The sequence below is a fragment of the Vipera ursinii genome (genome assembly GCF_947247035.1).
Source record: "Vipera ursinii genome assembly, chromosome: Z".
NCBI classification, from domain to species: Eukaryota; Metazoa; Chordata; class Lepidosauria; order Squamata; family Viperidae; genus Vipera; species Vipera ursinii.
This window is the reverse complement of record NC_139517.1, coordinates 35,751-47,651: the sequence shown is the minus strand read 5'-3', so window position 1 is coordinate 47,651 and position 11,901 is coordinate 35,751. Positions and strand designations below refer to the sequence as shown.

General features: G+C 54.6%; 1 protein-coding gene across 1 annotated transcript; it reads right to left on the bottom strand.

The window, feature by feature from the left end:
• Positions 1–2,653: 2,653 nt before the first annotated feature.
• GAL3ST4 (galactose-3-O-sulfotransferase 4) lies at positions 2,654–4,888 on the bottom strand (the record flags this gene model as incomplete). The annotated part of the gene is made up of 3 exons (XM_083378597.1): positions 2,654–3,618; positions 4,043–4,376; positions 4,758–4,888. 3 exons carry the CDS (start codon positions 4,886–4,888, stop codon positions 2,767–2,769), a joined length of 1,317 nt encoding a protein of 438 aa, XP_083234723.1. The 3' UTR covers positions 2,654–2,766.
• Between the last annotated feature and the right edge of the window lie 7,013 nt (positions 4,889–11,901).

Sequence of the window (11,901 nt, the reverse complement as noted above, 5' to 3'; positions counted from 1 at the left end):
TTTTGCCAGAAGTTAAAAGTAAACACTGGAAACGAGCAAAATTTGCCAAAAATCGCGGGGCTAGTTGCCTAGCGCCCAGACTGCCGTCACGTGGCTGCGGAACCGGGCGACCATCGGAACTCCGGAACCAACACGCAGGTGCCTCTGCCGGTCGGTCGGAATGTTAAGGGAGGGCAACTTGCAGCAGAGTTGCTGACTTCGAGGTTTTTAGTTTCTCAATGGCTCTAGATTCTGTGCAGTCTTTTGGATGGGGCAAGGAAGGCTGTTTGCTTCCTTGTCTGACAACAGCCTTTCAGACACACTCAAACCACGTATCTTCCCCCCTCCCAGGCCCTTCCTCATCTTGGCAGCTCTGCAGCTGCTCCGGGGCCAGGAGGGCTTTGGATGTTAGTCATCTTGGGAGACAGGCATGTGGTTCTCACCCCCCCACACCCCGCTACAGGGGTCAGGAGGTGCTACCTGAGAGTTGAAATTTTTTTCTTTGCCATAATCACCGTGCCCAGATTCAGAGTAAATTGTTCAAGTTGTGAGAGAACACCCTGCCATCCTGTGTGCAAGCAAGAGGAGGGCCTGGCCCACACATTTCCTTCCTCAGAAAGGTGTGGGGGGGGCAGTGAGGAAGCACCACCCAGCCCTGACCTGAAGCGGTACCATGCAGCTGGACAAGAGGGAGGCCAGGCTGAAGGTGACCAGTCCTGCCACCAATGGGTTGCTTCTCTGGCCATTGGCATTTCTCAAAAGCAGAAATGTCCCTTTCTGCAGAGCCGAATCTTGATTCCTAAGGATAAAAGGTGCATTAGGAACACCAAACGAGGCTCAGACTACCCCAATCAATTAATGTTTTAATTTTTTACACTGATATTCTCCTTTTTGAAAATGAACACAGTAATTGCATAATGGGAAAAACATCTAAACAGTGTCACTGCTGCAAATGCTGGAAAGAGCCATGGTAATTTGAGAGCTCCACAGTGTGAAGGCTGATTGAGCCAGCGGAGGCAGGGGCCGGCCTGGCTAGTGGGGCCAATAGAGAGAACAAAGGTACAGATCCGAACTCTTGTAGCCACAGAGGTGATGAGCCTGAGGTCCTTGATCTCTCCGGGGGGGGGGGGGCTGAAGACGCTCCAGGTTCCAGCCCCGGCCTCAGGCCTGCCTCCCCATCCAGCAAGAAGACCAAGGTAGCACTGTGCTTCCCTGGGTTTCTCCAACTGGGGAGTCGGGCACGCTCAGGCAGGCCCAGCTCAACGGCACTCGGGCTGCTTCGCCTGCCGTGGCCTAGTCCTGCAGCCTGCCGTGGATGGTGGCAGAGGGCAAGAGCTGACCCCGGCACACAGGAAGAGTCTGGAGGTGGGAGCTTCTGAGGCTCCACGCCAGCCACCAGGCCCTGCCAGAGATTACTGGGAACACCCGTGGTTTGCTTCCCAGGGTGGTGTGAGATGACATCTGTTTCTCCACCCCACCCTTCTGCATAGTTCAGCCTGGCTCTTAAGGGGCAGCAAAATCCAGCTTTTCTTTCCGCTGAGTGGCAGCCGGACTGCCCACGCAAGGGACAGCCGGGCTACAGGGCCTCCTGGGAGAAGGCAGCAAGGGGGGTAGGGGTGGGGGGAAGGCTGTGCCCTTTTCCTTGCGGCTCCTTTGTCCAGGCTAAAAAGGGAAACAGCCCTGCGGTGGACAGACCAAAGCCTGTCTAATCCCTCCACCCTTGACGAGCCCTGATGCCCCAGCTGGATTAAGGGCATCAGCAGGTCATCCCACTCGCTGGCTTCTGGCTCTGGCCACTCTTCTTTGGGCTGTCCAAGCTGAGGGTAGAGCTGGGCTAAAGCTAAAGAGGCTGAAGGGCCTCTTCTCAGGAAGCCTTTTATTTTTTGCAATTTATTATTCTGTACGTAAATTAAACCCTTCTAATTGGGTCATGTTACTCTGAATGATTTATTAATTATTGAAACGATTATTGCTTCCTCGTCTTCCTTCTCATCCTGGGTTGGTTGTGCATCTTGCTGGCGTCCTCATCAACTTCAGGGCAGCTTCATTCTCTCCCAGCGTTTGCCAGCAACGTCTCCACAGATCCTCCACTGTGGGGTCCAACTCCAACCCTGGGCACAGGTTCCCCAAATATGGCCCTACTGCCCATGTCCGTGAGCCGTCCGCACGGCCGCCAGAGCCTCTCTGCCTGGGAACTCTGTAGTGCAGCCTCCTCTCCCCACGCAGAGAAGGACGTGGAGAGAAGAGCCGGGAAGCCCCACGGCGGCTCCAGCTTCCCTGGTCTTCCGGGTACAAGCCCCACTGCATCTGGGGCGAGACAGTGGCCGGAGAGGGAGGCGCTCCGTGGCCAGACAGCAGGAGCACTTTGGTGAGACAGTCCAGGGGTTGTTTGCACCCCAGCCCTTTCGCCTCCCCCCCCCCGCCCAAGAATGCTGGTCCTCCAGGCCTTGGAGGATGCTTTGTTAGGGTGGGAGGGGGAAAAACACTGAGCAAAGGGCCAAGGGGGGGAGGGGGTGTTCATGCTCTCCCTGGCCCAGTCATAAGAAATCCAATTATGGAAGCTCCTCTCGTCAAGCTGCCTGGTGTCAGAGTGGGCACGTTGCCCTGTTTGTTTCTCCGAGTCTTAAACAATCCCAAGGTGTTTAAAACAATCGACAGCCTTTTGCCTCTCAAAACACGGGAATCTCTTCATTCCTCTGGCGTTGCACATCCCTGCAGCTCTCCTAGGGCCCCTCTGCCCGTTGCATCCTGCGTGGATGGGGGTGTCCGGCAGAGCACGGGGGACCTTCAGTCAGATGGTTTCTGCCAAGAGCTGTTGTGAGGTGCTTCCCCTCCCTGTCTGAGATCGCCCCCCTTGTAGGGGTGGGGAAACTGCTTGGCATCCAGGAGGTCCTTGTACTGCAGCTCAGGAGTGACCAGCTGCTGACACACGGCCTGCAGGCCGGATGCCAAGCTGGGTTGTAGGGCATAACCCAGGATTGGCACCTGCCCAAACTGGAAGGGGCGGATGCGTTCATCAGCAATGTGGCCTGGCTCCAGTGGGCCCCCCCCTTGTAAACAACGCCGCGTAAGCTCTGCCCGCTGCTTTCGGAGAATGGCCACTTCCCCAGCCATGCGGGCGGTGCCAAAGTGTTTCACACGTGCCCAGAAAGTGCGATTGAAATGAGTGTAGAGGTGCCAGTCCAGGTGATTCCAAGCGCGGAGCCGAGCTACGTCGGCAGCCCCCAGCTGGTGAACCGCCTCTGGATTGCGCAGGTTGTGCTGGAAAGCCACCACGTCCTTAAAGCTCCAGCAGAGGGCGTCGCGCAGCAGGATCAGTGACTCATCCATGTATTCCGTTAGCAGCACAAGGTGGAAAATGCGATCCAGTCCCAGCAGGGCAGCACGGATTGGGGCTAAGCCGGGGCTTGTTGGCGGATCAAGGCCAAAGTCAAACCAAAGCAGGTTGCGGGCATAGTGGCTGCCACGCTCACCAGGTCGGTAGAAGTTCTGTGGAGAAGCCAGGAACTCTTGCAGTGAGCGAGCCCGGCGGAAGGCGGGGACCACACCCCGGTAATAGGAGAAAGCCGATTCAGCCAAGGAAGCTGGATCCCGCACTATGGAGAAATAGAAACTGTCTGTGGGCATCACCTTCTGGACCTGGAGGGGAATATGCGGAGGTTAGCGCTGATGCCCACCATAGCTGGTGCCCACGGAAAAGATGGCCTGTCTCCTTGGTGGAAGTTGCAGCCCAGGCCATCAGCTAAGGAAGAAGCGTTGGGCACAGCCCTCTTCCCTCAGGTCACTCCCTCTCCCGGCACCCATTCCCCTTCCTAGGCGGCCCTTTCCGCCTGCTCCACGCCTTCCCCTGCTAATTCCCACTCTGGAGGAGCCACAGCCGGCAGCATCTTGGGAGATGTGATGCCTCACAACCCAAGCCAGAAGTGGGGCTGCTCCCGGCTGCTTGCAGCAGCTCACAAAAGCCCCCTAGAGGGAGAGCCTCAAGCGCTCTCCACGTGTGCCCCCCTCCCCTCCTTCCCCCCTCCCGAATCCAGCCTGGCTGCTTCCGACTCCTCCCACCCACCTCAAGCAAGTTGAAGCGCATGTGGTGGCAAAGGATGTCGAATGGGGGCCCCGAGGGGCGCCACCCTTTCACGTGCCGCGCCTGGAAGAGCCTGGGGTAGCTGAACTGGTAGCCGGCGGGCAGGGCAAACCGCAGCGATCTGGTGTCCCCAAAGCGGTGCAGGATGTTGATGAGGGTGCTGCTGGCGGTCTTGTGGGTCTTCAGGAAGACCAGGTGTTGCCGCGGCTGGCAGGAGAGGAGGTGGCTGACAGGCTCTTCCTCCCGCAGCCCCAAAGGTTCTGCCGGGGGGACTGGAGCGTGTGTGGGGGGGAGCAGCGGAGGTGAGGACACCCTGCTGGGAGAGTTTGGAAAAGGATGAGGCAGCTGGCAACGGCAACACCTCCCCTCCCGTGGCTTTCGAGAAGTCTCGGCCAGAGGGTGAAAGGGGCTGGCCAGCGTCTCCTCTGGGGAGATTTTCCACTTCCATTTTGGCCTTGGGATTCCCCTCTGGGGGTCTCCCACCCAACTAGGCCTGATCCCGCAAGGGCAGAATACGATCCTGCGTTGACCCTCTTCCCGGCTCTCCCCCTGCTGCCTGGCCACCTTCTGCCTGGTGGCTTCCCGCCCACTCAACCTAGCAATCTCCCTGCACCCAGCCCCCCCTCCCCTCCCCTCCCCCGCCCAGTTGGGCCTCTGGCCACGGCTGAACTGGAGGGAGGGGGGGAGGCGTTATTACCTCTTCGGAAGGGAGATGCCCAGGAGCTGAACAGTGAAGCCAATCGTGGTGCAGACGGCCAGCGCGACCCAAAGCAAAGGCAGCCGACAGCAGCAGCAGCAGCACCGCTGCCACCTGGGAAGGCTCCCCATCCTTCACCTTGAGGGGCGGGAGACAGAGAGACAGCAGTGGTGGAAGACCCTCTGTGCTTGGCAGAGCCCGACCCTGGGCCCTCAGTGGGAGCCCTGCCAAGGCCTTGCGCGTGCCCCCCTCCTCCTCCACCCCCAAGGGCCCGCACAGGGAGCCGGTCCTCTGGCTCACCTGCAGGGGAGGAAGTTCCGCGGCTGCCTTTTGGACCTGTCCCCATCTTACAGGGGTCACCTGGGCTGAGGTCAGGTGCTGGGAGAAAGCACCCCACCAGTTCAGATCCTCCTGGCCTGCCCTGGCCTCACCCTGTGATCCCCTGCCTGGAACTCCCCACCCCCACTGCCCAGGCACAGCCGAGGCCTGATTCTCGAGGTGACCTGGCCGGAGAAAAGACAGAGGGGCACCTGGATGCCCCTCTGGTCACTCCCAGATTTTGGGGGGAGGGGGAAGCAGTGGGGAATGCCTGCCTCACCAGGGGCAAATGGCATGATCCCTAAGGGGGTCCTTGGAGGAGTATTTCGTGGGGGCCCCGCAGCAAAGCCAAACTGCTGAATGTAGGGGAGGTTCCTCCTCAGTCTCAAGGCCCTCTGTGTCCATTCCCCCCCCCTCCTTCTCCCCAAAACAACAGCCGGCGGAACAGCGTGCTCAGGCCTTTGGGGTTGAGCTGTGCAGGATGCCTAAGACGGTGCTCTGCGAATGCAGCACCACTGTGGAGCTGCATTCAGGGCCTTCTTTTCCAAGGGGCAGGATGGGACAAGGGGCAGGAGTGGACAGATGGCAGTACCTCCCGGGGACAACCGGAACGCAGCAGGACTCTGACTATTAAGAAATAACTTTATCTCTACAGAAATAGAGCACAACAATGACGAAAACTGTAAACTTGAAAGCATTTGGGTCAATATAAAAGGGAGAAAAAATGACATTGCCATAGGTGTATACTACAGGCTGCCCAACCAAGCAGAGGAAATAGATGAACTTTTGCTAGTCAGCTAACTAAGGTATGTAGGAAGCGCATCACAATAGTAATGGGGGACTTTAATTACCCTGATATCAACTGGGAGACAAACTCTGCACCAAGTGGAAGATCAAACAGATTCCTGTCAAACCTAGCAGACAACTTTCTCTCCCAAAAAGTAGAGAAGGGAACTAGGGGATTAGCCATATTGGATTTAATTCTCACAAACAGAGATGAAATGATAGAAGGTGTCGAAGCCACAGGAACCTTGGGGGGAAGTGATCATGCAATATTGGAGTTCAACATTCTGGAGGCACAAGCAATAGAACACAGCCAAACTAGAGTCTTGGACTTTAAAAGAGCTAATTTCAATAAACTTAGAGAGACCATGGGAAGAATTCCATGGATGAGAATCCTAAAGGGGAAAACAACTCAAGAAGCTTGGGAAATTTTGAAAAGTGAGATAATAAAGGCCCAGTCTAGTACAATACCAACAAAGAAGAAAAATAACAGCTCTCAAAAGAAACCAGCATGACTGCATAAAGAACTCTCTGATAAATTGAAAGACAAAAAGGACAAGTATAAGAATTGGAAAGAGGGGCACATAACTAAGTCAGAATATCACCAAATAGCCCGTGCCTGCAAAGATGAAGTGAGGAAAGCTAAGGCTCAAAATGAACTAAGGCTAAGTCAAAAATAACAAAAAATGCTTCTTTCAACATATAAAAAACAAGAAAAAAGTTAAGGAAATGATTGGTCCATTAGTGGGTGAAAGTGGCAAGAAGGTGACAAGCAATAGGGAGAAAGCAGAACTATTTAATTCGTTTTTTGCATCTGTCTTTACACAAAGGGAAAAAACAGTCCAACCTACCCAAACCAGTGCCATAAAAAACAGAATAGAAACGCAAGTTAAGATAGGCAAGAAAATGGTAAGTGAGCACCTGTCCAGCCTAGACGAGTTCAAATCACCAGGACCAGATGGATTACACCCCAAGGTTCTCAAGGAACTGGCAGACGTGATCTCAGAACCACTGAACTATATTTTTCAAAGGTCCTGGAGCACTGGGGAACTACCAGAGGAATAGTTCCCATCTTCAAAAAGGGGAAAAAATAGATCCAGGAAACTACAGACCTATCAGCCTGACCTCAATACCTGGGAAGATTCTGGAAAAGATAATCAAACAACAAATCAGCAAACACCTTGATGCAAACAAAGTCATCACTAAAAGTCAACATGGGTTTGTCAAAAACAGATCATGCCAGACAAATCTTATTACATTCTCTGACCAAGTGACAAAACTAGTGGACCAGAGGAATGCTGTAGATATAATTTACTTGGACTTCAGTAAGGCATTTGATAAAGTAGATCACAACCTACTACTTGATAAGATAGAAAAATGTGGGTTAGATAGCATCACCACCAGATGGATTCGTAGCTGGCTGACAGGCCGTACTCAGCGTGTGGTCCTCAATGGAACCACATCTACATGGAAGGAAGTGTGTAGTAGGGTGCCCCAGGGCTCTGTTCTGGGCCCAGTGCTCTTCAATATCTTCATTAATGATTTGGATGAGGGGATAGATGTTGAACTCATCAAATTTGCAGACGACACCAAGCTGGCAGGAATAGCCAATACTCCAGAAGATAGGCTTAAGATACAGAAGGATCTGGACAGACTCGAACACTGGGCACTATCTAACAAAATGAAATTCAATGGTGAAAAAAGTAAGGTTCTACACTTAGGCAGGAAAAATCAAATGCATAGGTATAGTATAGGTGGTACCTTGTTCAATAGTAGTAACTGTGAGAGGGATCTCGGAGTCTTAGTAGACAATCACTTCAATATGAGCCAGCAGTGTGCTGCAGCTGCCAAAAAAGCCAACACAGTGCTAGGCTGCATTAACAGAGGGATAGAATCAAGATCAAGTGAAGTACTAATACCACTTTACAATGCTTTGGTAAGGCCACACCTGGAATCCTGCATCCAGTTTTGGTCACCACGATGTAAAAAAGATGTCGAGATTCTAGAAAGGGTACAGAGAAGAGCAACAAAGATGATTAGGGGGCTGGAGGCTAAAACATATAGGGAACGGTTGCTGGAATTGGGTATGTGTAGTTTAATGAAGAGAAGGGTGAGGGGTGACATGATAGCAGTGTTCCAATATCTCAGGGGCTACCACAAAGAAGATGGAGCCAAGCTATTCTCCAAAGCACCTGAAAGCAGGACAAGAAGCAACGGTTGGAAACTAGTCAAGGAGAGAAGCAACTGTCAGGAGAAACTTCCTGACAGTTAGAACAATCAACCAGTGGAACAACCTGCCTCCAGAAGTGGTGAATGCTCCAACACTGGAAGTTTTTAAGAAGAGACTGGACAGCGATTTGTCTGAAATGGTATAAGGTTTCGTGCCTGAGCAGGGGGTTGGACTAGATGACCTCCAAGGTCCCTTCCAACTTTATTATTATTATTATTATTATTATTATTATTATTATTATTATTATTATTATTATTATTATTATTATTATTATTATTATTTTGCCCCTCATCACTGGGCAGCGACATTTTCAGGCAAAATCAAGAGAGCAGAAAGCAGTCAACCCTGGAATTTGTCGGAATGTAGCCCCCAGGTTTTTAATTGGTGGGGTTTGACCCCAGTATAGGTGAGGGCGGGGAAGGCTTACGGTTGTGCAGACTTCTCAGCCGCCTACAGCTTGCCCAAGCAAGCTTGGCAACCCACCACACCAGGGCCCCGTCCCCCGCATCCATCGGACTACTTCTGCCTGCCTTTCGGCCGTTCGCTACCGGACTCCAGCAGGGATGAGGCCGACTTCGCAGCCGGGCTGGACGCCTGCGCCCACCAGCCGCCAAACCCAGCCCCGCGTGGGACTCGTTGGAATGCGAGAGCTCTGAACGCGTAACCAAACCCAGCGCCTCCGGAGAACGTGCAGAGCGCCTCTCTGGAGCAGCCTCAGCCCGCCAATCTCCGCACACCTTGTGGAAGGTCTTCGCGGCCGGCTGTCCCACCGACTCGGGAGCCCCCCCCCCTGCGCGCTCGATCACCAGCCGCTCCGAATTGGGGGGAGGGGCGTCCCCGCCTCAGCCCCTCAGCCCGCGGATCCTTCGGCGTCTCCAAACTTTTCCGTGGCTGCCTTACCGAGAAAGAGTCGGAGGTCTAAGCCCGATCCCTGCCCTTCCCGCGGCTGCCCAGTTCACCCATTCGGGGAAGGGCGAGGGAACGGGTGCGATCAGCGCCACGGCGCCGACAGACGAGAGTAATCCGGAGCCGGGGGGGGGGGCGCTTCCGCCGCCGGCTCTCCTCGACCCCCTCCTCTCCTCCTCCCTTCTGGCGTTCTCCCTCCGCCCCTTTTCTGTCTCAAACTTTTTTGGCCACTCGCGCTTTCTGCCCGCCTCCGCGGCTTTCCGTGGGCCTCCCGCTCCCCAATCACATTTGCCCCGCCCAGCGTGCTTCTCTTTGTCCCCCGCTCCGTAAAACGCCCTCCCCCCCCGGCCTAAAGTACAGGCGGATGGACGGGCGAAGCCGAAGCGGCCGCTAACCGCATCCATCCGTCCGTCTGTCCGTCCGGCTCCGCCCTTGGACTCGAAAGGCGCGCCAGTCGCTTCAGGCGCGTCCGTAATTCCCCCCACGCCAGCCTCCCTTCCCTGAAGCAGGGCCCTGCTCAGTCTCTTTCCCTGACCCGCTGCCCCCCATGAGTTCTCCGTGGGGTGGAATAAAGCCGGCTTTTTGCTCTCCTGTTTCAAGGCCCACAGTGGACACTGGAAACGGCCGCTGTGGGTCTAGAGTGGGTCTGGAAGGCTGAACTCACGTTCTGCCAGCCCCACTGATTTTTTTTTCCTCCGAAAAATTGTCCCATCTCCTTTTCCGCTCCCATCAAACAGCAGAGATTTGTAGGCCTTCCCTGCTTCTGGATCTTCACAACCCTTAAGTGAAGGGGATAAATAAGCACCCTGTGCATCGACCCACCAAGGAAAGTTGGGAATGATTGACCTGGGACATGGTTCAGGGGAGCCACCTTAGAGTGGCAGTGGAAAATCTGGAGTGCGTGATGTTGCCTATTTGGTACCCCAAAATCACCCTCCCTGCAGCGACAGTCATGCAGCGACAGCTGGTCATGGTGAGTGACGGGATGGGGGTGTTTCTCTGTGGCTTACATTCCTCTTCTGAGGGCCCTTTTGTCTGAATGCAACCAGCAAGCAGCAGGCGATGAGAGGGGGGCTCCAGGGTCCCTGGAGGGGCTGGCACGGGGAGGGGGTTGGGCTCGGCCTCCCAGTACCGGCACCATTGGTGCTCACCTGGCCAGCTTCTCTGCTCAGAGCTAGAAAACCCTCGAGAGCCATTGCACCCCAGCCTAAGGCTCTGCAAACGTGTGAAGGCTTGTCGCATTGAGGGCAGGGTAGGATGGTAGGAGCAGATGGCATTTGGGGCATGAAGGTGTAGCAGTCGGTCAGGGCTGGGTGTGCAAACCCTGGAGCTTTGTGTCCTAGGGCCAAAACTCTGCAGGAGTAGAGCTGAGCTGGCCCTACCATATTCATTTATTTACTATGAGCAGACTCAAAATCACCACCATCTGCACAACTCTGAGATGTAGATTTGAGCAAATGGGTTTTTCAGAATAAATATCTATGCCTACAAAACCAACAGCTGAGCATTAGAATAAGAACCAAGAAGAGACAGGAACTCTAAAGATAGGCCTTGCCCGATATTCACCAGAGCACTCCAAAGCCCAAAGCCCCATTGACATGAAAGCACCCCGAGGGCTGAGGGGGCTCACTTTTTGGTTGAAGGGAAGGGCAGTTGCACATTCTCTCCCATTCTTATGTGCCAAGCCCCCCCTCCCCCCCCCCGTCTGCAGCTCCACCGGCATGCTGTTCCCGAGGGAGATGCTGCCCCAAGGAAGCCGCAACTCTGGAGCCAACAGGAGGAGATGGCTTGATGAGAAGGACCTGGGGCCTCTCCTTCCTGCCAGCTCTCAGGGCCAAGCAGAGACGATGGGGAAGTAGCTTGGCCCTGTGCCGCCTAGGGCTCTATGAACACCACAGGGCTTCGTAGGGGATAAGCCACACTTTCATTTCCCCCAAAGGCTTACTGGTAGCCAGTGCCACTTCCAGGGCAGTAGTGGGCGTAATGGGCGAAATGAAAAACGCTGCCCCTGCAGCTGCGTTCTGACTGGGCCTCGAGGCAGCCCCTGTGGGGCACAGGACAGCAGTCCCCACGGGAGGTGAGCAAGTCACTGGGAGCCCGGCGTCCTGCTGCTGGAATAAGCAGAACTGGTGCATAAAGTCTCCCCCCACCTCCGGCCCTTCAAGCAGGCGCTAGGAATGCCTACCGTCCCTGACTGGAGAAGTGCCACACCAGGCAAAGTTAAATATGGAGAATGTAAAGAAATAGGGAGGGGGGGAGTCTTTCCAGGGCTGAACTGAAGCTTGTTGTACAAGCACTGGAAAAGGATCTTGCTGGCATTTGTTGGTTGCCCAGGTGGAGCTGTGCAACCAGGTATTGGCAAATGGAGGGTCCCCCCCCCGTCCGCAGAGGACCTGGCCAAGCAGCTTCATGTAGCTGTTGAGGCGGAATGGAAAGAAAGTCGAGCGTGGGGTGGGGGGGCTCTGATCAAGCTCTTGTCCCCCACCAGTGCTGATGGGAAGCAGCCGGAGAGAAGAACTCTAATGGAGCTCCTCCCATCCGCAGGTGGTGCAGACGGATACCACGGGTGATGGGGTTGAAGGCCACTGAGAAACCCGAGTGTCAGGTTGGGTGAACAGCCCCCATCCCAAGCCTGCCAGAAGGTCATCCACAAGAGAGATCAAAGCCATCTTGGCATCTTATCCCAGTCTTAAACCCAGAACAGAACCAGAAAATCCACTACTTCCAGGGTCTTCTGGAGCTGCAGGTGAACTGTTTTGTCAACAGATTTCCCTAAAAAAGAGAGGTGGAAGAAAATTGCCCAGATCTATTGTGTCTTCCTCTGTGGAGTGAGGCTCCTGAACCTGGGGGAAAATGGACACCTACATGGCTACTTTGACCTCTTCACCTGTAAAAATCTGAAAGTTA